The 26234-nt window shown below is 38.9% G+C and overlaps 1 protein-coding gene across 1 annotated transcript in view; it reads left to right on the top strand.

Annotated features, from left to right (window-relative positions):
• Positions 1-26234, top strand: part of LOC124723027 (polyamine-transporting ATPase 13A3-like) — a 288432-nt gene that overhangs the window by 98701 nt on the left and 163497 nt on the right. The window contains exons 5-6 of the mRNA XM_047248200.1: positions 12822-12953; positions 17693-17823. Of these exons, the coding sequence (XP_047104156.1) occupies positions 12822-12953; positions 17693-17823 (263 nt within the window). The remainder of the gene's footprint in view (positions 1-12821; positions 12954-17692; positions 17824-26234) is intronic.

The following is a 26234-nucleotide window of genomic DNA, read 5'->3' as shown; positions in this document are numbered from 1 at the left end:
GGTGTGGTGTATTAAAAAATCAGATGTCTGCAAGAGATTCAAAACTGTGCAACAATAAAAAATAAAAACTTTGATATATCAGTCTCTATGTCACAATTTATTACTCGCTGCACACAAATATTTTACTTCTTCATGGTTCTTTACACACAAAATTCTGGGCTGTTTGAAAATCATGTTTCTGATTGTTGCTCACCCTCTGATGTATTTCCTCAAATCACCTGCAAGAAACAAGGTCGTTTGAGTTCTGTGCAAACACAACTTAGTAGAACTTAGTCTGGAAAACATATCATTCTATGCTCAAGATTAGTCACCTGCTGCCATGCTTTCTGATGAAATCCAGATTTATCTTAAATGTACCTGTAATAGTCCTCCTTATGGTTTTAAGTCAGTGTTGTATGAAATTTTATATGATTACGATTATGATTCTGTTCACTGGTGGGTGTGAGCAGGAAGTGATTTTCCTTGAATTTATTTAATAAACAAATTCATCTGATGCAGAATAAAAAGTTCTCAAAGGTGATGGAACAAAACAGACATTTATCTTGATCACATTCTTCTTTAGGAGGGCTCACTATTTCCATCTATATTTGCTTGAACAATAAATGCATTCTGAATATTTTCTGGTCAAAACAGATTAGATGTGTTTGTTCAGTGGTATCTCTGATCTGTTCTGACACTTTGAGTACTCTTAAAAGTGTGCAGCTTATACATCCCACAGGTAAGTCTACAAAGCCTTGGAAAGATGTTTAATTCTGCTGGGTGCTGAAGTACATAGATATACAAGGAACTGAATCAATAAATGTGATGATCAATTAAGAATATTTTGTGGCTCAGTACACCATCCCACTACTTTTAGTTGAGGTACTGTTCTGTGCATCAATGGGATGATGAGTGATTGGATATGACAAACAACAAACTGCTTCCATTGTAGACAAAAACTCACCTGTGACATGCATATGATTTGAATGTTTGGTTGTGCTTATGGAATGTTTTTGTGTATCAGTTATGGAAGAGATGTACAGAAAGATAGCTCATTGAGCAGGAAAGGACCAAATGAAATTGATGGGAGAAAAGGTTTTCTGGTTTGGAGGAAGGTAAACATTGTCAACAAGTTTGAACCAAAACAGTGATATTGAATGTTTAATAGCTTGGTGGGGTTGGATGACTGTAGATGGCACAAACATATGTCATCATTTTGAGGAGCCATATGACTACCCTTGACTATGTTGCAAATTTGTTTATGACTCTCTCCTATACAGAAAAGAATGTCTGCTCCCATTGAAACTAGAATTACAATTTTTTTCTTCTTCCTCATTGCTTGACACTTGCTTAGTGAGATGAGTAGCAATCTGCTTTGGTACCTTTATCTTCAGAAATTTAAACTGTATTATAGTTAACAATTACGTTAAGATGTGAGACTTACAAAAAGAGTAGAGATTACTTTCAAAAGATATTTTCATTGTTGTTACTAAATTGTGGTAATAATGCACTTTGTTAGTATGCTATGTTTGCAAGACAAACTTGCCTCTGGTAGTTCATGAAACTTAAATATTTTAATCTCCCTTTTATTTTACAATAATTTACATTGTTCATCAAACAAACTATTTTACGTTCACTTTGACGTGTTTGAGGTGGAAACTTGAATGTTGATTTGAATGCCACAATGCTTTATTGAATATAGTTGTATTCCAGGTGAACTACTGCCATCAGTTAGCCCTCAAAATCAGTCACATGGGTACCTATAGTTTAATACGTTGTATGGACCGTGATGCAGTTTCACACTTTCCACGTACACAAAGCATTGCCATGGGTGATATTGCGTGATAGGTGCTTGTGGAAAAAATTGTAGGCAAATACGAAATGAACCCTGAACTATTGTTTGGTCATCCGCAGAACAGGCAAACTACAGCCAAAATCTTAAGGTGTGCATCTTATTGCTTGAAAATGGCTCACATTGCTGAAAATCTGTGGATATGTGTACAAAGGTATTCAGTACTTTAGACATAATCATTACATTAATGTATCTTGAAGCTAACTTTTGATTTATCTTGGAAACAAATCCTCATATGTACATGTCTTGAATCTGATGGGTCAGTTTTCAAATAACACTTCAACAGAGATTATAAATTATCTTTGTAAGATAGTGCTTCTCATAAAAAAATGAACACTGTTATGTATCCTGTAGCAAACAGTAATTCATTGCCAACAGTATTGAGAATTGCAAACATGCACACGCGTGTGCGCGCCCACACGCGCTCTCATCTCCCCCCATTTTTCCACATAAAGGACGACTCAGTTTTTATGAACATACAGATTATTTCATAAAGGCTGCAAAATTTAATAAATGGAGTCCATTGTTATTACTCTCTTTATGGGGATTGTATCTACCAGTGGTAGGGGAAAAGACCTGCTCCTGCCCTACCTTAGCATTAATATCTCCTATCACCATTTTTATGTTATTTTTTTAACCACTGTTGATAAGCTTGCTCCAGTTCCTCATAGATCATCTTCTCTTCTTCTATCTTCTCCTCAGTAGGGGCATGTGCATTTGGGAGACAGTAGTTAAAGGATTTCCCCTTTATTTACATACAACATATCCTTGGAATTATTGCTTTAAACCTGTCGCAAGTTGTTCAGTGCTTTGATTGACTATAAATCCCACACCAAATATGTATTCAGTGTTGTGGCCATTGTAGTACATAGTACACTGCTGTTTCTGGAAGGTATCCTGTCCAGTCCATCTTATTTCTTGCAAGGCCATGTTGTATGTTTCGCTATTTCAGCCATTTTTCCAATGGCTCCAATTCTATATAATGTCTGTACATTCCACAATACAATTCTCATATTCCTTGTTACATTGCCATGTCTTTGCCTTAGGGTTCATCCACCTGTATTTCCTTCAGTTTTCACAATAAAACTTTTTCCCCAGGTATGACTTACCCACCTGTAATTGAACCCTCTATTCTTCAGAGGACAATTTTCCCACTCTCGTCTGCCTTCACCTCTGTTTCCCACTGAGTTGGGTACCCAATCTTTCACGGGTTTCTAAGGTTCCCGTGGTTCACCAACTTGAAGTTCAGAGACAGTTGAGTAGGAGAAGCTAAGTGACTTTCACTTGCATAAACTCATATTTTTCTCATCAGTAACTCGTTTGAACCCTTATAAATTTTGCAGCATCACTTAACATGACAGTTTCTTCTAGCATGTTGTTTCAGTGTAAGAATATACATATTTTGATCTGTGTGTCACCAGACAACGTCACTAGGAATCAAACTGATCATATTAATAGCTACCAGGCATGCCTCTGACATACTAGCCTGCAATAGTTTCATAGGCGCTAAGATGAATTCTGGTCATTACCTCCTCATAGCAGAAATTAGAGGGAGATTTTCAAAAGCATATAAAGTTAAAGGAGAAGCGCAAAATAAGTATAATATATCAGAATGTAATGACCCAAGGAAGGCTGAACATGTATCTATTAATTTGGAAAATAATTGACAGAAATCCTGCAGAATTATACTCATAACTTAAATGGGCAATGGAATAAAATCATAAATGAAATACAGGCTACTGCAGAGGAAGTGATTGCTATGGAACAACTGGCCATAAGGAATGAATGGTATAAAATGGTATGAAGAAGAGTGTGAGGAGGCAACAAGAACAAAGAATGAAGCATATAAAAAATGCAGCCCAGAACAACAAGAATGTTTGTAGGGAAAAAAAGGCGCGCAGAAAAGCGGATTCTGAAATCAAAGAAGAGAAGCCTTTTTGAAAGACAGTTGCAGGGCATTGAATCACTGAGTAACAACTAATGAAAGCAGGAATTTCTGCAGAGAGATCAATAACCATAGAAAGGAATTTCAACCAAAAGCAACACAGTGTAGAGAAAAAAAAGAAATGGTGAACTAATAGCATCACAGGAAGGAGTGTGCCATCATTGGGCAGAGTACTTCAAGGAATTAATGTAGTCAGAGAATGCTGAAGTGTGGGAACTAACTGATACCGACAAATGGAAGGCAAGGATAATTGGATGCCCTCGATGGAAGAGATTCAACTATCAATAAAGAAACTAGCCAGTAATATGTCCCAATGAATGAAATGTGTTATGCCAAAGCTATTGGGTGACTAATGAAGATGTAATATGATGTAGATGGTACAATTTTGAGCTTTACAGATTATATGAAGATCTTGAAATCGTAAAGTTCATTAAAATAAACTACCTGAAATGGTTGGCCATGTTTTTCACGTGGAACATGAGAACCCAATGAAAATAGCACTGCTGCAATACCCAGCAGCACAAAGAAGTGGGAGAAGACCAAGACTGCAATACTTCGATGACATACAAGATGATTTAAAAATTATTTGTGCCCGAGGATGAAGACACAACAAGACAATGGACAGGGCTAAATAGAATGATGTCTTGGAGCAGACCAAGGCCTATCAAGGACTGTAGAGCCAGGAAGAAGAAGAATCTTCTGAGTCTTCCATGCATTAATTTGCAGTCTGACAAGAAAGCTATGGCTCTGTATTCTGTATACATAGAAGTGTCTGAACGATTGAAATGGCCCTACTGTTGTCAAAGTTTCCTTTCCTGTAACAGAATAATTTTGTTCCCACTTGTTTATTATTATGCTCACAAAACTGATTGCTTTCCCTTTCTTGTCCTGTTATCTGAAACAATCGTGAACCAGTCCCATATTTGGACATGTTTGCCGTGAAACAAAAACCTTGTGATAGATCAGGGTGTAACAGTGTAATAGTTTTGCATAACTCTTCCTAAATGTCCTCAGATTCCTTACTGCACTGGCTGATCCATACCCAAACTGCTTTCTTTTTTGTTAAGTCTAAAAATGCCTTGGCATTAAATACTTGATTTGTTGCAAATTTACAATAAAATCAGCATAGAGCAAGAAATCCTTTTATTTGCCTTTTGTTTTTGGTTCAGGAAAGTTCTTTATAGCTTGAGTTTCGTCAGGATTTGCCCTTACGTTGTTAGTTGAAATAATGTGTCCTAGGAATTTAATTTCCTTTCTTTCAAACTCTGGTTTTTCAAAAATTACTCTGATGCCATCTGCTGCAATTGCCACTAAAACTTCTTCCAATATTTTATTATGTTCATGCCAGTTTTTTGTTGGTAGCAATATGTTGTCTACATAGACAGTTACCTTAGCTAGTAAGTCATCTCCAGTGCTTTATCTAACATGAAAATAAATGCTGCAGTAGATGTCTTCAAATCAAAAATCAAATGGTACCTCCAATCCATTAACTGTGCACTTAATTTCCTGTATCTGGAAATCTTGCAAACAGAAGTTCTTTGAATTGGTAACCTTGACTACCATAAATGAAGGCTATCTTCCACACTCTTTAGGTAAATGCACTTGCCAAAAGCTATCTGTTATATCTGTGCTAGACATTACCCAATTATCATTAAATTGAAATTACAATGAAATGAACACCCTTAGCTGCTTACAGGCGTTAACATATGTCAACGGGGACAGATGAAAATGTGTGTCCCGCCCAGGACTCGAACCTGGGATGTCCTGCTTACATGGCAGATGCTCTGTCCATCTGAGCCACCGAGGACACAGAAGATAGCGTGACTGCAGGGATTTATCTCTGGCATGCCTCCCACGAAACCCACATTCTCAATGTATTGTCCCGCACTACATTCGTAGTGCCCTCACCCATTATACTCATTACTCGCTGCGCGTTTCCGATTCCCGTAAGAGTTCGGGCACTGTTTGTGCATTCGCACAGAAGAAGAAGATGGTCAAGTGGCCGGTGAGCCTTAACTATATATTTTACTAAGATGGTATCTGTTCTTTCAGACATGTCCGGGAATCAGCAACGCACCGCGAGTAATGAGTATAATGGGCAGGGGCACTACGAATGTAGTGCGGGACAATACGTTGCAAATGTGGGTTTCGTGGGAGGCGTGCCAGAGATAAATCCCTGCAGTCGCGCTATCCTCTGTGTCCTCGGTGGCTCAGATGGATAGAGCGTCTGCCATGCAAGCAGGACATCCTGGGTTCGAGTCCCGGGCGGGCACACATTTTCATCTGTCCCCGTTGACGTATGTCAATGCCTGTAAGCAGCTAAGAGTGTTCATTTCATTGTAATTTCATTGTAACAAGCTGCTTGGTCACTGATGGTATCTGTTCTTTCGGACATGTCCGAAAGAACAGATACCATCTTAGTAAAATATCATTAAATTCCTGTATTAGTTCTTCCGGAACCTCCAGTCAATCTGTTTGTGGCCATATAATTTTATTAATTGCCCTTGCACCCAGAGTAATGCTCACTGGTCTGTCTGTCTTTTTTTTTTTTTTTTTTCCAGAACCATCAGCACCACTTTAATACTATCCCTGGTATCATATTCCAAAGCTTTTGTGGTCCTTTGGTCTCTCTAGTTCATTATCGAATCTTAAACAACCAGTGAGTTTCTCGTAGATGAAGTCTCTTGTTCATAATTTCCATTGCTATGGTTATCCCTAGACTTCCCATAATAATTTGCTCTTCCACTATTAAATCCACCTTTTCCTCATCTCGGACGATTATAAGAGTAATTACATGAACCCTACTTTTCATACTGCAACACTCCTTGCATTCCTGATGCATATCATTTGGTGCTGGTGTTGTGTAAATCTCGGTGGCAGCATTTCAGCCCATCTTTGTGTGTCATTTCCTTTCCACTGTTTTCTGCACCAACCTTCTAAATTCTGACTTTTGCCTGCTAAAGCATATAAATGATCCAAAGCCTGTACATTCCACTAACATCTGTCTTTGGCATTCTGGTTAACTTGTAACTTAATAATGATTGAAATCAAGTCACTCTTTCAGTATATTGTCTAAATGCAAATTCTTTTCCAAATATGTTTGGAAGACCTCTTTATAACTTTTGTTCCCAATGTTTGTGATAATTTGAACTTCAAATCAGGTCTCTTCTGACAGTTTTGCATGCCGCTGGACCAATACTCATTTGTTAACAGTCCTATGAATTGGTCGTATGTGTTGCATTGTGATTCTACCTCATTCCCCTGGATAGTGCTTCCCCTTCTTGTGCACTAGTCACACAACTAATCTTTTTTTTATTGTCCCACTGAATAGGAAATATTTCTTCAGATTGTTGTTTTAATGTAGCTGGGTGTCCCTCTGATAGAGAAACTATGATATTTACACACTTTTAAATACTGATTGTCAGATATCACGTAGTTTTTATTTTTATCCTACTATCTTTCATGCTCATGTCAAGATTATTCCCTTTGCTTTATTTCTGCTTCAACTTGAGTGGCATACGGAGCCACCGACTCTAACTTTACCCCATACCTACTGCCATTCCTTTAGTTCTAAATCTTCAGCTGCATTCTCAGTGCATGTATTTTTAACCATCTCTATCTTCTTATCCATATCAGTTTGAGCCTTTAAATCTTGCTGCTTATTAGTTACTTTACAACACATATTAGTTTCTTTTTGATCGTTAGCTAACTGTACAGCATTAGATTCTGGGCAAGTAATGTGGAGCTCATGTGTGCTTCTACTTATCCTTTCTTTATACTCCTTAAGTAAGACTGAAGTTTCTAAGCAAAACTCATCTTTTTGATTATAATTTTTCCCAAGTGGATTTTATTCATTTTTTAAATACTTCATTAGCAATTTCTTTTTCTTCTTTTTTCCAATGGAAATTTTAGTTTCTTTAATGGAAATTTTAAATTTTAATTTCTTCAAATGAATGTTAAATGATTTTTCAAGATTTTTCTGAGATTCCTTGAAAAATCTCATGAACATATCTTTACCGTACTTTCACTTGATGATTCACTATTAGATGAACAGCTATAGTGTTTGCTGAATGGGTGTGGTGACTTACATTTGGTGCCACTAAATCTGACCCATGATCATCATGTGAATGAACGTACCTCTGCCGAACTTCCATGACATCAGAAGTATCTTGCAGCAATACTGAACTTTCATCATGTAACCCAGATGGATGCTCATCACCTTCATGTCCCCCTTGAAAGTAATGTACTATCCTATTCCTGAGAACAACCATCTTTCCTCTCTTGTTATTCATGTTTGTAAATGTTACTGTCAATAATTAATACAACTTGTGCTCACTATTTGCTAATCTAAATTTACAGACTGTGCTGCACTCTGCCGAGCTATTGCTACCCTGGGCCTTAACAGAGACAAACATCAGTCTACCAAAAGAATTTATAAAGACAAGTTGCCTGTTATCGAGGTGAGGGTCATCTCTTGTTCATCAGCTGGGCCAGTGACTTTCCCTTTCCGTATGGGCTGCCCCACAAGCTGTTACGACGGAGGTTGCAGAGAATGTGGTGACCAGTCTCCACTTCTGGCAGCCTCTCGACACATATGTCCTCCTCAGTGCGTTGCATCATAACACAAAATCTCTATGTCTTCTTTTCTTGATGTTAGTGTTTTATATTGCATCAACATCACAGTACATAGCATTCATTGCCACTTGTATTGTGTACATTACCAAAATAATTCCTATCACTGATCAATACTGTTGCATGATTTTGAGCAACAGCTATAATCAATCGTCAGTGTTACTTCAAGCTCCTTATCTAGAGATTCACATGTGATCAGTATTTTAAAATTCACAGTTCACCCTTATCTTGTGCTCTGTTTCTTTTACCAATGAAAGTCACTGTTCAGTTGATCAAAATCACAAAGTCACTGGTAGTGCCAATTCACTGTTTATCACTTTGGATGCAATCCATAACATTCATAGCCACTCAGATTCATCCCCGCAAGAGATGCCATGTCCTACACCTCTTTTGTAACTATTCAGTGAGAGTTGCATTCGGATGTGTGCAGTATCAGGTAGACTTTGCAGAGTTCTGTTTTGCCCACCTTGCATCTTCTAAAGACGATGTCCCTCTCGCAGAAGGTCATGTGCCGTCATGATTCTGTTTATGGTTTGGCATCGAAACTGTAATGAGATAAATGGAAGTCTACTTTCCAGTGAAGAGTGTCTTTTTAAGGGATGCCATTAATTTATTCAGTGTTGCAATTCTTGCTGCAACACTGTTCATAATATAGTCATTTACAATTGCTCAACATTCCACATGAAGAACTGGTTCGTCAGTCTAATCAGAATGCAAGTCATGAACTTGAACTCATTAATTGTAATGCTTATTATCAATAATAATGATCAATATCCTGAGCAACTAACACACTTCCCCATGGCTCTTATCGGTGTTCACCAACCAACTCTTAAAAGTTATAAAATTACAGTTTGATAGGACTGAATCAATATTAACCACCCTGAACAGTGAACATGTCTGCCCAGACTACAAACTTGGACTGCACTTGGCTATGGCTGTCACTATAGTCAACCAATTAGAAGTGGAGATGGTGTCTCCATGTGGATAAGCATACCTCCGCTTGTGACCACAATGTAATATGTTGCTCAACAGTAGAGCTCAACAAACACTGCACCACAGTACTGCTCGCCCCATTTGCTATAAATGTTACTAGTTAATACATATAAAATGTTTGTACGAGGGTTGGAACTCAGTGGCAACTATTTATTCACAACCGATACAAAAAGAGTTGCATATTTGCACCTGTTACTGTCCTTCAAAGTAGTCACCAGCATTGTGTAGAACCCATTGCCAGTGATGTGGAAGGCGTAGTATACCAGTAGCAGTGCCTGTTCTGTTGATGGTACGAATGGAGCGGTCTACTGCCTGTCGAATCTCTGGAACAGATCTGAAGCGAATGCCACGAAGTGGTTTCTTCGGAATCAAATCAGTCACAAGGACTTAAGTTGTATTACTGTTCATTTTTGGAGCATCACCTGCGACCAGCTTTGTGAAAGGAGCGGCGACACTTTCTACACAACGCACCCATCGTTTTGTACAACAGTGTGTGGGCGCATACAGCACAGGCCGTAGCTGCTCTGTTCGGTCGATGGGACTGGGAAGTACTGTACCATCCAGCATACTCCCCGGACTTAAGTCCTTGTGACTTTGATTTGATTCCAAAGAGGAAGGAACCACTTCATGGCATTCGCTTCAGAACTGTTCCAGAGATTCGACAGGCAGTAGACCGCATCATTCGCACAATCAACAGAACAGGCTCTGCTAACAGTATTACTACACCTTCCACATACCTGGCAACGGGTTCTACACAATACTGGTGACTACTTTGAAGGACAGTAACAGGTGCAAACATGTAACTTTTTTGTATCGGTTGTGAATAAATAGATACCACTATTTCAGTTCCAACGCTCGTATCTACCTAGAAATTGAAATAACTGACATACTATTCTTTTTCAGCTGCATTTGCTTGTGAACAGGGGATGACAGTGGTAGGCCTCTTGTCAAAGTTTTGAGTGAAATCTTTACAAAAATGACCCTAATATTTGTTAAAAGTGAAGGCCGGGGCTGCTGTAACAGTGCAGTTTTACTTTGTGTTCTGTTTAAACAACAGCTAATGGGGCCAAATGTCCACTGCAACAGTACACTTAGGCATTACTTTTGATGCACTTCCCTCCTACTTTTTCAAAATGTTACACTGCTGGTATTAACTAGTATTATATACCTGCACCACTTTTTACAAAATCTGCTGAATTCTGGTAAGAAACGTGTAGCATCAAATTAAAAAATTGTTGATTCAGATTTGTTTCTGAAAAACGGGAATTTATCAACATGCAATATAAATTGAAGTATTATGAAGTCTTTTCTTAAGATATTTGTCTGGAATGTAGCCTTGTGTGTAAGTGAAATGTGGGCAATAGGCAGTTCAGACAAGAAGAAGATAGCAGCTTTTGAAAATGGAAATGAGCATATGACATTGTGGACTGGGGGAAAAAATGTAATTCTATAGAAGAATGTTGAAGATCACATGGGTAAGAAATAGGGAGGTGCTGAATCAAATTGAGGGAAAAAATAATTTATGGCACAACTTGGCCAAAAGAAGGGATCAGTTGATAGGACACATCCTGCAGCATCAAGAAATTGTGTACTTAACGATGGAAGTAAATGTGGGGAGGTAATAATTGTAGAGAGACACCAAGGCTCGTATACAGTAAGCAATCCAAATGGATGTAAGTTGCAATGTTTGCCATGATTGGTGTAATCTTCATATGACTGACATGAGACCCATGGAAAGATTTTGTTGACAAAAAAACTCAGTTTTAAGGCACTAAAAAAATCATGCATAGTCATCACATTCCCTAAAACCTGAGCATTTTGAATGTAGTATACAGTAAACCCATTGTTGATTTTTAGTTACATGAGGAGTGTTCTCTACTAAATTATACCCATTAATTTCTGGATGCTTTTGTGGATGCTTGAGGGATTCTATCACTTAATGATGTGTGGAAGATTGATTAATGTGTGTTATATGTAGCAGACATGTTAAGTTTCACATTATCATAAGAAGACCATTTTGAGTAATTTATGGAGATTTTTCTCTTCCATGGTTTCCCTGTGTCACTCAAGGCAAGTGACAGGATCATTCTTTTCAAAAGGACACAGCCAATTCCTTCCCTATCCTTCCCATGCCTTGAGCTCATGCACCATCTCTAATCACTTAATTGTCGATAGGACATTTTACCTTGATCCTCCTTCATTCTTTCATTTGTTTCTTACTTCCTATTTCTAAGGAAGACTGTAATAATTTTACCAAGTTAATAAGTGATGATTGCAAAACATTGACAAGAATTATTTGCAGAAAAATGGAAAAAGGGGGAGAAGATCAATTCGGGTTCTGGAGAAACTTGAGAGGCAACATGAGGGGCAATACTAACCCCGCCACTTATCTGAAAAGATAGGTGGAAGAAAGGCAAACCTACATTTATGTCATTTTTAGAGTTAGATAATGCTTTTGACAATACTGACTGGAAGATACTATTTGAAATTCTGAAGGTAGCTAGGATAAAGATACTGAGAGTGAATGATTATTTATAACTTGTACAGAAAACAGACTGCAGTCATAAGATTTGGACATGAAGGAGACTCAGTTGTTACTACAGTTAGCGTGTAACCAAAATTTGGAGATGTTAGTGATGTATTGCATAACATTCAGTAAGCTGTTGTCAGTATGGTATATGTGGATCAGGTACTTCGGTTTGCCTACATGAGCCAGGAATGTATAGTTACCTGCAAGGCTGTTAACTATTTGGTTAGGTGTGTTTGCACTTCTAGTGAGGTTGTTTCCAGTTCAATGTGAGCAAGTCCCAGTGTGCTTGGGCTCAGACTGTGTCAGTGTCATACTGGCACACCGTCTGTAAGTACAGGCAGATATGACTGAAGGCTTCCTCCCACACTCTTCTTTTGCCTCACGACTCTCTGGGAAAATGTCTGCATGGGAAAAAATGAAAATCATGAATGGAAAAGTGAAGTATTTGGGGCAAATAGTAGAGTGATACAGGAATTAAGATAGATCCAAATAGGGATAGGTAGTAACAACTGAGTTAGAAGAAAGTAGAATAAAGACATAGACACATTGGAACTGAAAGCCTGTGTAACTTACAGATTGTTTTTATAATTAATACGCTCAGATAAAGATGCCTTTTATTGTGAAAATGTTGCCAGATTGAGTAACATGACATTCTGGTAATATGTTATCTAAAAATGTGACATTATTTCTCTCAAATTATTGACAGTGATGGATAACTATATGTGCTACGTGTACTCAGGTGAAACAGGCAGGAAATTGTGACTAGTGTCTAGCTTGCAAAGTGAAGCAGGAAAAATCCATGACGTATCATGTGCTTTAGATACGTGAATAAAGAAAAAAACATTTTGAATAATTGTCAATTGAATTTTATTCATCTTTTTGATTTACAGAATGTGTGGAGGTTGATTCAAAATATTTGGTCCCAGGTGATGTGATCATAATTCCACAGCATGGATGCTTGATGTCCTGTGATGCCATCTTGTTGAGTGGCAGTTGCATTGTAAATGAGAGCATGCTTACTGGTGAGTTTTACTTTAGTCATTGTGATAATGTTTTACATTTTAATCACTTTTCTACTTACATCCAGCATTACTAGTCATTGGAGACAAAACTATACCCAGGCTCTGATCTAGATTTAGGAAAGTGATTTAGTTTTGCTTTGAATGATGAAATAGTTTTGAGATTTCATGAAAAATGCCTCTGCTTTTTTATGTTCATCTTATATCCTCCTTTTAAGACACTGTCCATTCCGTTCAACTGCTCTTCCAAGTCCTTTGCTGTCTCTGACAGAATTACAATGTCATCGGCGAACCTCAAAGTTTTTATTTCTTCTCCATGGATTTTAATGCCTGCTCTGAACTTTTGTTTTGTTTCCTTTACTGCTTGCTCAATATACAGATTGAATAGCATCGGGGAGAGGCTACAACCCTGTCTCACTCCCTTCCCAACCACTGGTTCCCTTTCATGACCCTCAACTTATAACTGCCATCTGCTTTCTGCACAAATTGTAAATAGCCTTTCGCTCCCTGTATTTTACTCCTGCCACCTTCAGAATTTGAAAGCATTTGTAGACTTAGAGAAAGCTTTTGACAATGTTGACTGTAATTTTCTCTTTCAAATTCTGGAGGTGGCAGGGGTAAAATGCAGGGAGCGAAAGGCTATTTACAATTTGTACAGAAACCAGATGGCAGTTATACGAGTCGAGGGGCATGAAAGGGAAGCAGTGGTTGGGAAGGGAGAGAGAGAGGGTTGTAGCCTATCCCCAATGTTATTCAATCTGTATATTGAGCAAGCAGTAAAGGAAACAAAAGAAAAGTTTGGAGTAGGAATTAAAATCCATGGAGAAGAAATAAAAACTTTAAGGTTCGCCAATGACATTGCAATTCTGTCAGAGACAGCAAAGGACCTGGAAGAGCAGCTGAATAGAATGGACAGTGTCCTTAAAGAAGGATATAAGATGAACATCAACGAAAGCAAAACGAGGATAATGGAATGTAGTCGAATTAAATTGGGTGATGCTGTGGGCATTAGATTAGGAAATGAGATGCTTATAGTAGTAAATGAGTTTTACTATTTGGGGAGCAAAATAACTGATGATGGTCGAAGTAGAGAGGATACAAAATGTAGACTGGCAATGGCAAGGAAAGAGTTTCTGAAGAAGAAAAATTTGTTAACATCGAGTATAGATTTAAATGTCAGGAAGTCGTTTCTGAAAGTATTTGTATGGAGTGTAGCCGTGTACGGAAGTGAAACATGGACGATAAATAGTTTAGACAAGAAGAAAATAGAAGCTTCCGAAATGTGGTGCTACAGAAGAATGCTGAAGATTAGATGGGTAGATCACATAACTAATGAGGAGGTATTGAATAGAATAGGGGAGAAGAGGAGTTTGTGGCACAACTTGACCAGAAGAAGGGATCGGTTGGTAGGACATATTCTGAGGCATCAAGGGATCACCAATTTCGTATTGGAGGGCAGCATGGAGGGTAAAAATCGTAGAGGGAGACCAAGAGATCAATACACTAAACAGATTCAGAAGGATGTAGGTTGCAGTAGGTACTGGGAGATGAAGAAGCTTGCACAGGATAGAGTAGCATGGGGAGCTACATCAAACCAGTCTCTGGACTGAAGAAGAAGAAGAAGAAGAAGACGATGACGATGACGACAACAACAACAGCAACATACTTGCTACTAGTCAGTACCCATTATAAGGTGTAACATGGTCAAGACTGCGGGAAAGTGATCTTAATTATCAATATAAGGTACTACTGTAAGTTTAACTACTAAAATTCTTTTTCTAGTATATTTTGTTTAACTTTGTTTTACTATGATAAACTGTATTGTGCATACAGTTGTTCCCTCTAGCAGTGTATGTATGTTGTTATCTTAACAGCAGTATTACAGGACTTTGTCTACATCTGCGTGATCACACTGCAATTCAGAATCGAGTTCGTGGCAGAGGCTTCAGCAAGCCACTTTCAAGCTATTTCTCTATTGTTCCACTATCAAACAGCACACGGGAAAAAATGAGCCCTGTAATCTTTCTGTGTGAGCTCTGATTTCTCTTATTTTATCATGATGATCATTTCCTCCTATGTTGGTGGGCACCAACAGAATATTTCCACAATCGGAGGAGAAAGTTGGTGATTGAAAGCTCATGAGAAGATTGTGCCACAACAGAAGAAAACCTTTGTTTTAATGATTGCCAGCCCAATTAACATATCATGTCCACGTTACACTCTCCCCTGTCTTGTGACAATTCAAAATGAGCTGCTTTTCTTTGAACTTGCTGATGTTCTCCGCCAGTCCCATCTCATGCAGAACCCACTCCACACAGCAGTACTCCAGAAAGGGGCAGACAAGCATGATGTAAGCAGTCCCTTTTATATAACAGTTGCTCTTTCCAAATGTGCTGCCAGTAAATTGCAGCCTTTGGTTTGCTTTCCCCCACAACATTATCTATGTGGCCATTCCAAATCAAGTTATTTATATTTGTAATCTTGAAGTATTCAGTTGACTTTACAGCCTGTAGATTTGTGTGATTTATCATGTAACTGAATTTTAGTGAATTTATTTTAGTACTCATATGGATGACTTCACACTTTTCATTATTTAGTCAGTTTCCAGTATTTGCACCATACAGATACCTTGCCTAGCCTTTTTGCAATTGGTTTTGATCATGTGATGATTTTACAAGATGGATAATGACAGCATTATGGTATCTTCTCTGTCCCTTATGTATCTTTTTACATTTTACACATTGTAAGTTGCTAACACTCTTTATGGACAACATTTTTTTTTCTTTTTTTTTTAGACCCAAAGATGACTGCTAGCACCGTCAAAACCACATGTATCATTTTATAAGCTCATGATCTAGACAAATAAAGTTTACATTCAGTATCCATTACATATTCTAGTTTTCTTCCAGAAAATACGGAATTGATATTATATGTCTGTCTGTGTTTAGCAGGACATGATGCACATTTGATTTGCAGAGTTCCCCCCCCCCCCCCCCCAAGTGGGGGCAGGGAGGGGGGTAACAACTGCCCTCCTCTACCCATTGCTGGCAGTAGCTTTAAAATGTCTTTGAGAGTGGCAATCCCATAATAACAATAGCATATACAGGGTGATTCAAAAAGAATACCACAACTTTAGGAATTTAAAACTCTGCAACGACAAAAGGCAGAGCTAAGCACTATCTGTCGGCGAATTAAGGGAGCTATAAAGTTTCATTTAGTTGTACATTTGTTCGCTTGAGGTGCTGTTGACTAGGCGTCAGCGTCAGTTGATGCTAAGATGGCGACCGCTCAACAGAAAGCTTTTTGTGTTATTGAGTACGGCAGAAGTGAATCGACGACAGTTGTTCTGCGTGCATTTCGAACGAAGTATGGTGTTAAACCTCCTGATAGGTGGTGTATTAAACGTTGGTATAAACAGTTTACAGAGAATGGGTATTTGTGTAAAGGGTAAAGTTCTGGACGGCCGAGAACGAGTGATGAAAATGTAGCACGCATCCAGCAAGCATTTGTTCGCAGCCCAGGAAAATCGACTCGCAGAGCTAGCAGAGAGCTGCAAATTCCACAATCAACTGTATGGAGAGTCCTACGAAAAAGGTTAGTTATGAAACCTGAACGTCAACTACCCAAGGCGATGGATCGGCCGCCAGGCAGCCCGTGACAGAGCACTTCATCACTGGCCTCCAAGAAGCCCTGATCTTACCCCCTGCGATTTTTTCTTATGGGTGTATGTTAAGGATATGGTGTTTCGGCCACCTCTCCCAGCCACCATTGATGATTTGAAACGAGAAATAACCGCAGCTATCCAAACTGTTACGCCTGATATGCTACAGAGAGTGTGGAACGAGTTGGAGTATCGGGTTGATATTGCTCGAGTGTCTGGAGGGGACCATATTGAACATCTCTGAACTTGTTTTTGAGTGAAAAAAACCTTTTTAAATACTCTTTGTAGTGATGTATAACAGAAGGTTATATTATGTTTCTTTCATTAAATACACATTTTTAAAGTTGTGGTATTCTTTTTGAATCACCCTGTATACAGGTACGATTGCTTCTATGCAAAATTGGAGAAGTACCATACGTGGCTTCACCTGGATTATGGACACCAGACAGGAAGGATTCTCACATAAAATGCATTTGGTGTAACATTTTGATTGCCACAATTTTTTGATTCTACATTTTCTTCCAATTGATGCAGCCTTCAAATAATGAAGCAATGTCAGTGATTCCATGGCATAATTCACTAACTGCAGAATTACTGGACATTGTTCATAGAGCTACAGATAAATTAATTACAGTACAATTTTTATGATTAGTCAGCAGTGAAATTACTTCAGTAAAGATCTTAAAACTTCAGTTGCTTGAATCTTCAATGACTTTTATACATAGACAAAGAAGTAATGCTACATATTAGGGACATGTTGTGTATTTTTAACTTTGCCATTTATTTGTTCTGAACATGTTTTTAAAATATTGATGGAAGTAGTTTCTTAAAAAATGTTGCCTGAAAACTTATACCCTGGAGTAAAGGCTCCATTTACACGTTTCGTTCAGTAATAGTGTAGGTGCTGAAAGTGCCTGAGAAACGTGATTCTTAATGTTGTAAGTTGCTTATTGTACTTTTAAAACCACATTTTATTTATATTTCATAACTTGAAATGTGGTGTTTTGCTAGCTATGTAACACTGAATTGTGAAAGATGATCTTGGCAAATTCATGTGTGAGTAATTGTGTTTGATGTGCAGGGGAAAGTGTGCCTGTGACAAAAACCCAGCCTTCGCATTCAGATGCTGTGTACAGTCTGCAAGAACACAAACGGCATACTTTGTTCTCTGGCACTCGAGTTCTGCAGACACGGTTTTATGCAAATCATCAGGTAAGGGAATTTCAGATGTTTTCAAACAGGTGAACATCTTCGAATCTTGTTCACCACCCTCACCCTGTTTCTTTTGTGGAGAAACATCTGAAATTTAAGCTACAGTGTGCTCAGCTGAGAAACACAAACAAATTTTCTTAGAAATATATATTTAATAAATCCTCTTTAAGTTTGAGGTTAAGCTCATTTCTGAGTAGTGAGAAGTAATATTTTATGCTTTTTTTTTCTTTTTACTGGAGATGAAATGGAAAGAGACTTCTTCTTGCCCTATTGAATGGTAGTTCTGAACCATTAGCTAGGAAACACTGTAGCCAGTTGAGTACAAGATGTATTGTCTGGGTGATAACATTTTACCACACTGGCTGCCATTGGATGAAGTAGTAGTAGTACCCTTTAATTCTGTTACTGTATGGTTTTGGCTGTGAAGTCATTACCAAGTGTGTGCATAAGTACAGCTCAGAGTCCAAGAACTTGTCAATTTGTATATTTAAGGGTTTAACCATAGAAAGTTGGAAACTGTCAGACTTCACAGTCAAAGGCATCACAGCAAGTACATCTAAAACAGTAGTTAGTATTTATGCAGCATACCCTTAGAACAGTATGGACATACACCGAGCAAATCACAGGTGTGTAGAAGACGAAAATTAGAACCATATTCAGCCTGCCTTTATGGTTATAATTACTATGCTAGATTCACTTGCCATACCTTAGAGTATGAAGTCTGATAATGTGGCCAACCTCCTAAGACTGCACCATTATGTTTGTGAATTGATGTGTTCCTGCACTCTGACCCAAGTATGATCTTATTTGTACTTAGCACTGAAAACAATGGGAAGTTTTTACTTCATCCAGTGACAACCACTGTGTTAAAAAAGTTATCATTCAGACTGTTTGTTATGGCTTGGGCCCTGTTGTAGCCAAAATAATGAAAAAGCAATAGCCCCACTCTTCATAGTATGGTTGTCTTACTGCAGACACAGAGGAAGCAACAAAGTATGTATATGATTGTCCTCTCAGGTATCTTCGTCACATATTTCTCAGACCATTTAGTTCATTATAGTAGTGTTAGAAATAATCTTTAATAGGTAGCCAGTTTTTCACGGTGTATTTGTCATATTACAAATGCAAAAATTTTGTGTTTGCCTGCTGGTCTTGGGATGTTTCTAAAATGTGAGAAACAATCAATATTTTGCTCCTGTATGACAAATGCTGCATTGCACAATGATTCATATTTTGTGTTCAACATTAGATCTACCAATAGTGTGACTCATTGAGCAAGTTCATAGGCCTGTATAAGACAAGTATAGAACCATGTTTAGTGAAGCTCTGAAACATTCAAAGGGAACTTTGTGTTGATGATCGCTAAGCAGATTTCAAGTGGCAGTTACTGCATGTAAATATTAGTATTGTGGTGGCAGTAACTGGAAAGATTTTCAGTGGACATGAGAGTAATTCACGGTTCATGAAAATTACTACTAATAGTTAATTCAGTACTAATAAAATATACAACTGAAAAAGGTACATACTTCAGTTAGAAACGCTATCTTTGCACAGTTCTCTTTGCAAAAATTCTCATTTACTCTAGGTCATTATGCCATTAAAAAATGAGGGCATTTTTTGTTGTTCTTGTAATAGTTCATGTCATCCATGTAGCTCTCTCTAAATCGGTTCAACTTTTTTTCGTATACTTTACTGCAATACTGGACTGAACATGGTGTCAATGCTGTAATATGCCAGCTCCTCGTTTCCACAGTTTTAGAATTGGAAAACTTTATTCTCAAGATATTATAATACATAAAATGACATCTAGTACAGGATTATGGCATGTAAAAGAATGCTGGAATGATTAGTGTATAACCCAGAAAAAAAGTTCTGGTAATTTTGTGGAATCTGTTCACTAGAACATGACTGTTTTATGAACAAATTCCACACTAAGGAATACTTACAGCAAATATAATTATCAGGTGTGTGCAGTTCATGATGTGTGGTGATAATGACCATTCAGAGATTGTTTTTAGCTATCTACTGAGAAGCACAGAGGTTGTGGCCAGAATACAGTTAAAAGTCCAGTAAGCATTCTATCAGATTTGAGGTCAGCAACAAAGGTGAGGGCAGTTGATCCAGAGAGATGTGTGTGTGGCATTGAAGCCAATGGCAAAGATAGTCCCTAATCCGTTGTCTTATGTGCAGACAAGAGCCAGAAACTCTGCTCCTTGCAGGCAATTGTTGTATTACCTTGAGTCTGGATGTCCAGTCAGTACTCTAATGGTTAGATTAGTGATAAGTGTAGCCATTAGTGGTAGGATGGTTTCTGGTTCACTGCTGTGGAGGAGAGGACTTGTGATCTTTAAGGTGGAGGTGATGGCATCAGTGGTTGGAACATCTCTGACAATGCAGTGACAAAAGCTGAGGCTGCTGGTGTCTGAGATGGCGGTGGTGCCAGGAGCAGTGGATAGAGCAACTGTTTTCGCCATCACTGGTGTGGAAAAGGCCAGGCACCAGTGGCTGCCAGCATTTCCAACCTGGATGCCCCTCACTATTGCGTACACAGGCTGGAACACCGTCCACATACCGAGCTGAGCGAGTTAAGGTGGCAGCTGATGACGTTTTATGCAGTAGATACAATATCGTGTTTCTGGGTACTTGACTATGAAGGAGCTTGATGGGGCTGTAGTTGTTGACCATTGTGTTCAGATTTGTGCTCAAGAGGTATGTCAGTGTATCTCAGTGGACATTTATTTCTACCATATCTCTCTGAACACATTGGCTTACAAAACTGATGGGGATCCTGTATAAAGGATCACTTGCCATAGGCTATAGGGGGGGAAATTCTGAGAAGGTGCTGCCCAATTTTCTGCACACATGTTAATACAGAGACCATGTTTTAAGTGTATTTCTATATGTAGTCAGTATACATGTTGCTCAGCAAAGTTCTTTTAGTGGGTAATATTCTAATGGCTGTGACAAAAAAGACACAAAGTCTAGGCTTTCATAATTTCAAAGGGAAGCTCAGGTGACACTGCAGAGGAGCACGGAAACTACATATACAGGGTGTCCCATTTATCTTGACCAACCTAAATAACTGTTTGTCCAGATGCAAATTACTAAATGTTTCAAGCAAATGTTCTTTAGCTGTCAGAGGGACATCAATCAGCATGATTTCCATCATTGTAGCTTTGTTTTTTTACAAAGATATGAACAGTGGTATGACTTTTTTATATGACACCCTGTATTTTTTATTTGGTAATTGATTTCCTCTCCTAAAGACCTATTCAAAAATGTGCCACACTGTACCATTCACTGAAACACAAGGTTATTTATTACATAACACAACATTGACTTTGAGCGCTGGATCACAAACTCGTCCACTTGCTGGAGTTGTCAGAAAACAAATGAAAACCAAGTAAAACATAACACAAAATTGGCTTTGACTTTCCTGTACCGTTGCCCAGGAGTATAACATTCAACGGTGCTCAAAGTGGTGAATCTGAACACCAATACATTGACGCACACGTTGAATGAAAGAATTATTTACTGCTTCCAGTGTTGCTTGCTGAAGAGAATTACAAGGAAGCACTATATGTTCCTCCATGTCCTCTGGAGTTCTTGGAATATCGCGATAGACAACGTCTTTAATGCATCCCCACAGAAAAAAGTCCAGGGTATTTAAATCAGGAGACCTAGCAGGCCAAGTAACTGTTCCTCCTCAACCAATCCATCTGGCAGGATACCTTCGGTTCAGAACACAACGTGCACTCAAGGCATTATATGCTGGGGACATCCATCGTGTTGATACCACATAAGCATTCTGGTTCTTAGCAGCACTTCATCCAGAAGAGGAGGAAGAATTTGTCTGAGGAAGTTGGCATACACTGTCCCATTTAGACTACCCTTGATGAAATAAGGCTTTCTGATACACTGCTACACAATTTAAGGGTAGGCATGGAACACATCAAACTACCACACAACTCAACAAAAGAAACCTGATTTTGTGCTGTTGTTACAGCCCCTTGACACTTTTATACTGTGCCAAACTGCTGCATTATTTGAGCACTTACTCAGTTACAAATTGCAATCACTGGGTTCACTGATCATAGTTAATTGGCTCTCGCGATCATTTTCAGTTGAGTTGAGTTTCAAAATGTGAATAAATAGTAGTTGTGGCTCACGTAAATGCATTACAGAAGTGGTGTGGAAACCGATAACACCTTCCCAATGATTCAGAGACACATACTGCACTTAGAATGGTGGTGTAGTACTGCTGCACAGTAAAGGTGGACAGCAAGCTGTTGGCAAGGTTCACTATATATGCAGTGCCCTGCAAAGAATCTGGAGGCTGAGGTAGCATGCCTGTTTGTAAGCTAACCATGTCCTTTCTTTAGTGATGCAATTACATTTTAAATGTGTGCACTATTTTCCGCCTACTCCTGGACTGCTGCTTTTGATCTACATCTACCTACATATCTTATACTGTGGGGGAGTACCACTACTAGTCATTTCCTTTCTTTTTGTGTTCACAAGTAGACCAAGGGAAACACAACTTTCTATATGCCTCTTTATAAGTGTTGGTTTCTCGCATCCTATATTTGTGCTCCTTAAGTGAAATGTACGTTGGTGGCAGCAGAATCATTCTGCAGTCAGATTCAAATGCCAGTTCTCTAAATTTTCTCTGTAATGTTGCTCAAAAAGTATGTCACCTTGAACCAAGGGATTTCTGTTAGAGTTTCCAAAACATTCCCATAATACTTTTGTGTTGTTTGAACCTGCCAGTAACAAATTTAGCAACCCAACTCTGAATTGCTTCAGTGTCCTCCTTTAATCTGATCTGATGCAGTTCCCAAACACTCAAACAGTACGCAACATTGAGTTGCACTAGTGTCCTATATATGTGGTCTCCTTCACAGATGAACCACACTTTCCTAAAATTGTCCCAATTAACTGAAGTTGACCATTCACCTTCACTACCTCAGTCCCCACACACTCATTCAAGTTCTTACCAGTTTGCAAAATTACGCCGTGATATTAAAATGATATGACTGTGTCAAGCAGGACACTCTAATGCTGTATCCAAGCATTATTGGTTTGTTTCTCCTACTCATCTGCATTAACATGCATTTTTCTAAATTTAGAGCTATATGCCATTCATCACACCTACTAAAAATTTTGTCCAAGTTATCTTGTATCCTCCTACAGTCACTCAACTTGGACACCTTCCCATACACCATTGCATCCACAGCAAACAACCACAGACTGCTGCCCGGCCTGTCCACCTGATCATTTACGTATATAGAAAATAACAGCAGTCCTATCTCACTACCCTGGGACACTCCTGATGATGCCCTCGAGTCTAAACACTAATCATCGAGGACAATGTACTGGGTTCTATTACTTTAGAAGTCTTAGAGCCACTCACATATCAGGAACTTATTCCTTATGCTTGTACCTTTGTTAATGGTCAGCAGAGGGGCACTGTGTCAACTGCATTTTGGAAATATAGAAATATGGGATCTGCCTTTTGCCTTTCATCTACACCATTCATCTATAGTTCACATTATGTCTTGTGAGAAAAGGCCATGCCGAGTTTCCCATGAGCAATGCTTTCTAAGCTTTTTGATCTCACAGAAGTTTATTATATTTGATTATATTTGAACTGTGAATATGTTCTACAAATCTGCAGCAAACCAATGTTAAGGACATTGGTCTGTAATTTTGTGGGTCCATTCTGTTACCCGTATTATATGCGGAAGTCACCTGCCTTATTTTCCAATCACTTGGGACTTTGCCCAGGGTGAGAGATTTACTGTAAAAGTAAGCTAAGTTAGGGTCCGATGCCATAGAGTACTCATTGTAAAACTGAATTAGGATTCCATCCATATCTGGCAACTTGTTTTTTTTTTTTCAGCTGTTTCTCTTCACCAGCAATGCTTATTACTGTTTCATTCATACAGGATTGTGTGATGGTCAAATGACAGTTTGCTTGTACAATTCTCCTGCATTAATGGTTTCTTAAAGATGAAATTTAAAACTTAGGCTTTTGTTTTGCTATCTTGTAGTGCAACACTAGACAGGTCAATAAGTGACTCGATGGAAGTCTTAGATCCACTTATCAACTATACAAAGAACCAGAATTTTCTCAGTTTCTCGGCCATATCTTTTGCTGAGTTGTGGTGGTGGTGGTGGTGGTGGTGGTGGTGGTGGTGGTGGTGGTTGTTGTTCTTGTTGGTTTTATGCATAGATCTTTCCACCAATGCACAAATCTCCAGTGACCTTTGCCTGTCATCATTTGTGCATTCTCTTTTGAACCGAGAGCACAACAGCCTTTGCTTCCTCAACATTTTCTGAATTTCATAGTTAAACAAAGATAGGTCTTTTCTATCCTTAATTGCACATATTTCTCCAGAACACGATGTACAATCTGTTTAAAATTTGCCCATGATTCCTCTGTCTGTCATATTGGAACTAAATGATGTCAGTTCATTGTCTAACAACTGCATATCTACTCTTCTATCAGAACCATTCTTCTAGCCTTCTTGACTGTTTTATTAACTTTCGTAACCTTAGTTGCTATGATACCATTGTAATTAATCCCCCCTCTTTATGCTGATGCCATCAGTAAGGTCCAGCCTGTTTGTAGCTACAAGGTGTAAGATACACTACTGGCCATTAAAATTGCTACACCACGAAGACGACGTGCCACAGACGCGAAATTTAACTGATGGGAAGAAGATGCTGTGATATGCAAATGATTAGCTTTTCAGAGCATTCACACAAGGTTGGTACCGGTGGTGACACCTACAACATGCTGACATGAGGGGAGTTTCCAACCCATTTCTCATACACAAACAGCAGTTGACCGGTGTTGCCTGGTGAAATTTTGTTGGGATGCCTCGTGTAAGGAGGAGAAGTTGAGATGACAGGCATCTTATCCGCATGGCTGTAATGGATCGTGCAGACATGTCTCGATCCCTGAGTCAACAGATGTAGACGTTTGCAAGACAACAACCATCTGCATGAACAGTTCGACGACATTTGCAGCAGCATGGACTATCAGCTCGGAGACCATGGCTGCGGTTACCCTTGACGCTGCATCACAGACAGGAGCACCTGCGATGGTGTACTCAACGACAAACCTGGGTGCACGAATGGCAAAACGTCATTTGTTCGGATGAATCTAGGTTCTGTTTACAGCATCATGATGGTCACATCTGTTTTTAGTGACATCACAGTGAACACACATTGGAAGCATGTATTCGTCATCACCTGGCATGATGGTATGGGGTGCCATTGGTTACACGTCTCGGTCACCTCTTGTTCGCATTGACGGCACTTTGAACAGTGGACGTTACATTTCAGATGTGTTAGGACCCGTGGCTCTACCCTTCATTCGACCCCTGCAAAACCCTACATTTCAGCAGGATAATGCACGACCGCATGTTGCAGGTCCTATACGGGCCTTTCTGGATACAGAAAATGTTCGACTGCTGCCCTGGCCAGCACATTCTCCAGATCTCTCACTAATTGAAAACGTCTGGTCAATGGTGGCCGAGCAACTGGCTCATCACAAAACGCCAGTCACTACTCTGAACTGTGGTATTGTGTTGAAGCTGCATGGGCATGCATACTTGTACACGCCATCCAAGCTCTGTTTGACTCAATGCCCAGGCGTATCAAGGCCGTTATTACGGCCAGAGGCGGTTGTTCTGGGTACTGATTTCTCAGGGTCTATGCACCCAAATTGCATGGAAGTGTAATCACGTGTCAGTTCTAGTATAATATATTTGTCCAATGAATACCCGTTTATCATCTGCATTTCTTCTTGGTGTAGTAATTTTAATACCCAGTAGTGTATTTCCATTGTGTGTGGACTAAAAGATTGTCTATTTGTACCCCCTGTAATGAATCCGTAGGTATCCCAGTCTATACTTGGTAGGTTAAAGTTGCCTCCAACTAGTATTGCATGATCTGGTGATTTGTGCGCTACTGACTGTAAACTTGCTTTAAATGACACTAGAACTGTCACTGCAGAATCACATGGTGGGTAAAAGCATCCAGCAATTAACTCGATTTCATCTAGGCATGTTATACATGACCAGATAACTTCACTGTGACACTTAACATTGTCCTCAATAGTGAAAATACTTTTGTCATCTGCAATGAACACTCTGCCTCCTGTGGCATATAATCTGCCTTTCCGATATATGTTCCATGACTCACAAAATATCTCAGAACTTTCTATTTCGGGTTTCAGCCGGCGCTCTGTCACAAGAATAATTTGACTGTGAGAACTTTCCTGCAGGGCAGTAAATTTGGAAACTTTGTAATGAATACTTCAACAGTTTACTAATAACATTTTGACAGTTGAAGTGCATTCATTGTGAACGCAGTCTGATTTCACTATCTGCATATCGACT

Source organism: Schistocerca piceifrons, chromosome X, assembly GCF_021461385.2.
Source record: "Schistocerca piceifrons isolate TAMUIC-IGC-003096 chromosome X, iqSchPice1.1, whole genome shotgun sequence".
Classification (NCBI taxonomy): Eukaryota; Metazoa; Arthropoda; class Insecta; order Orthoptera; family Acrididae; genus Schistocerca; species Schistocerca piceifrons.
The sequence above is the reverse complement of the archived record's forward strand: the minus strand, read 5'-3'. Positions and strand labels throughout refer to the sequence as shown.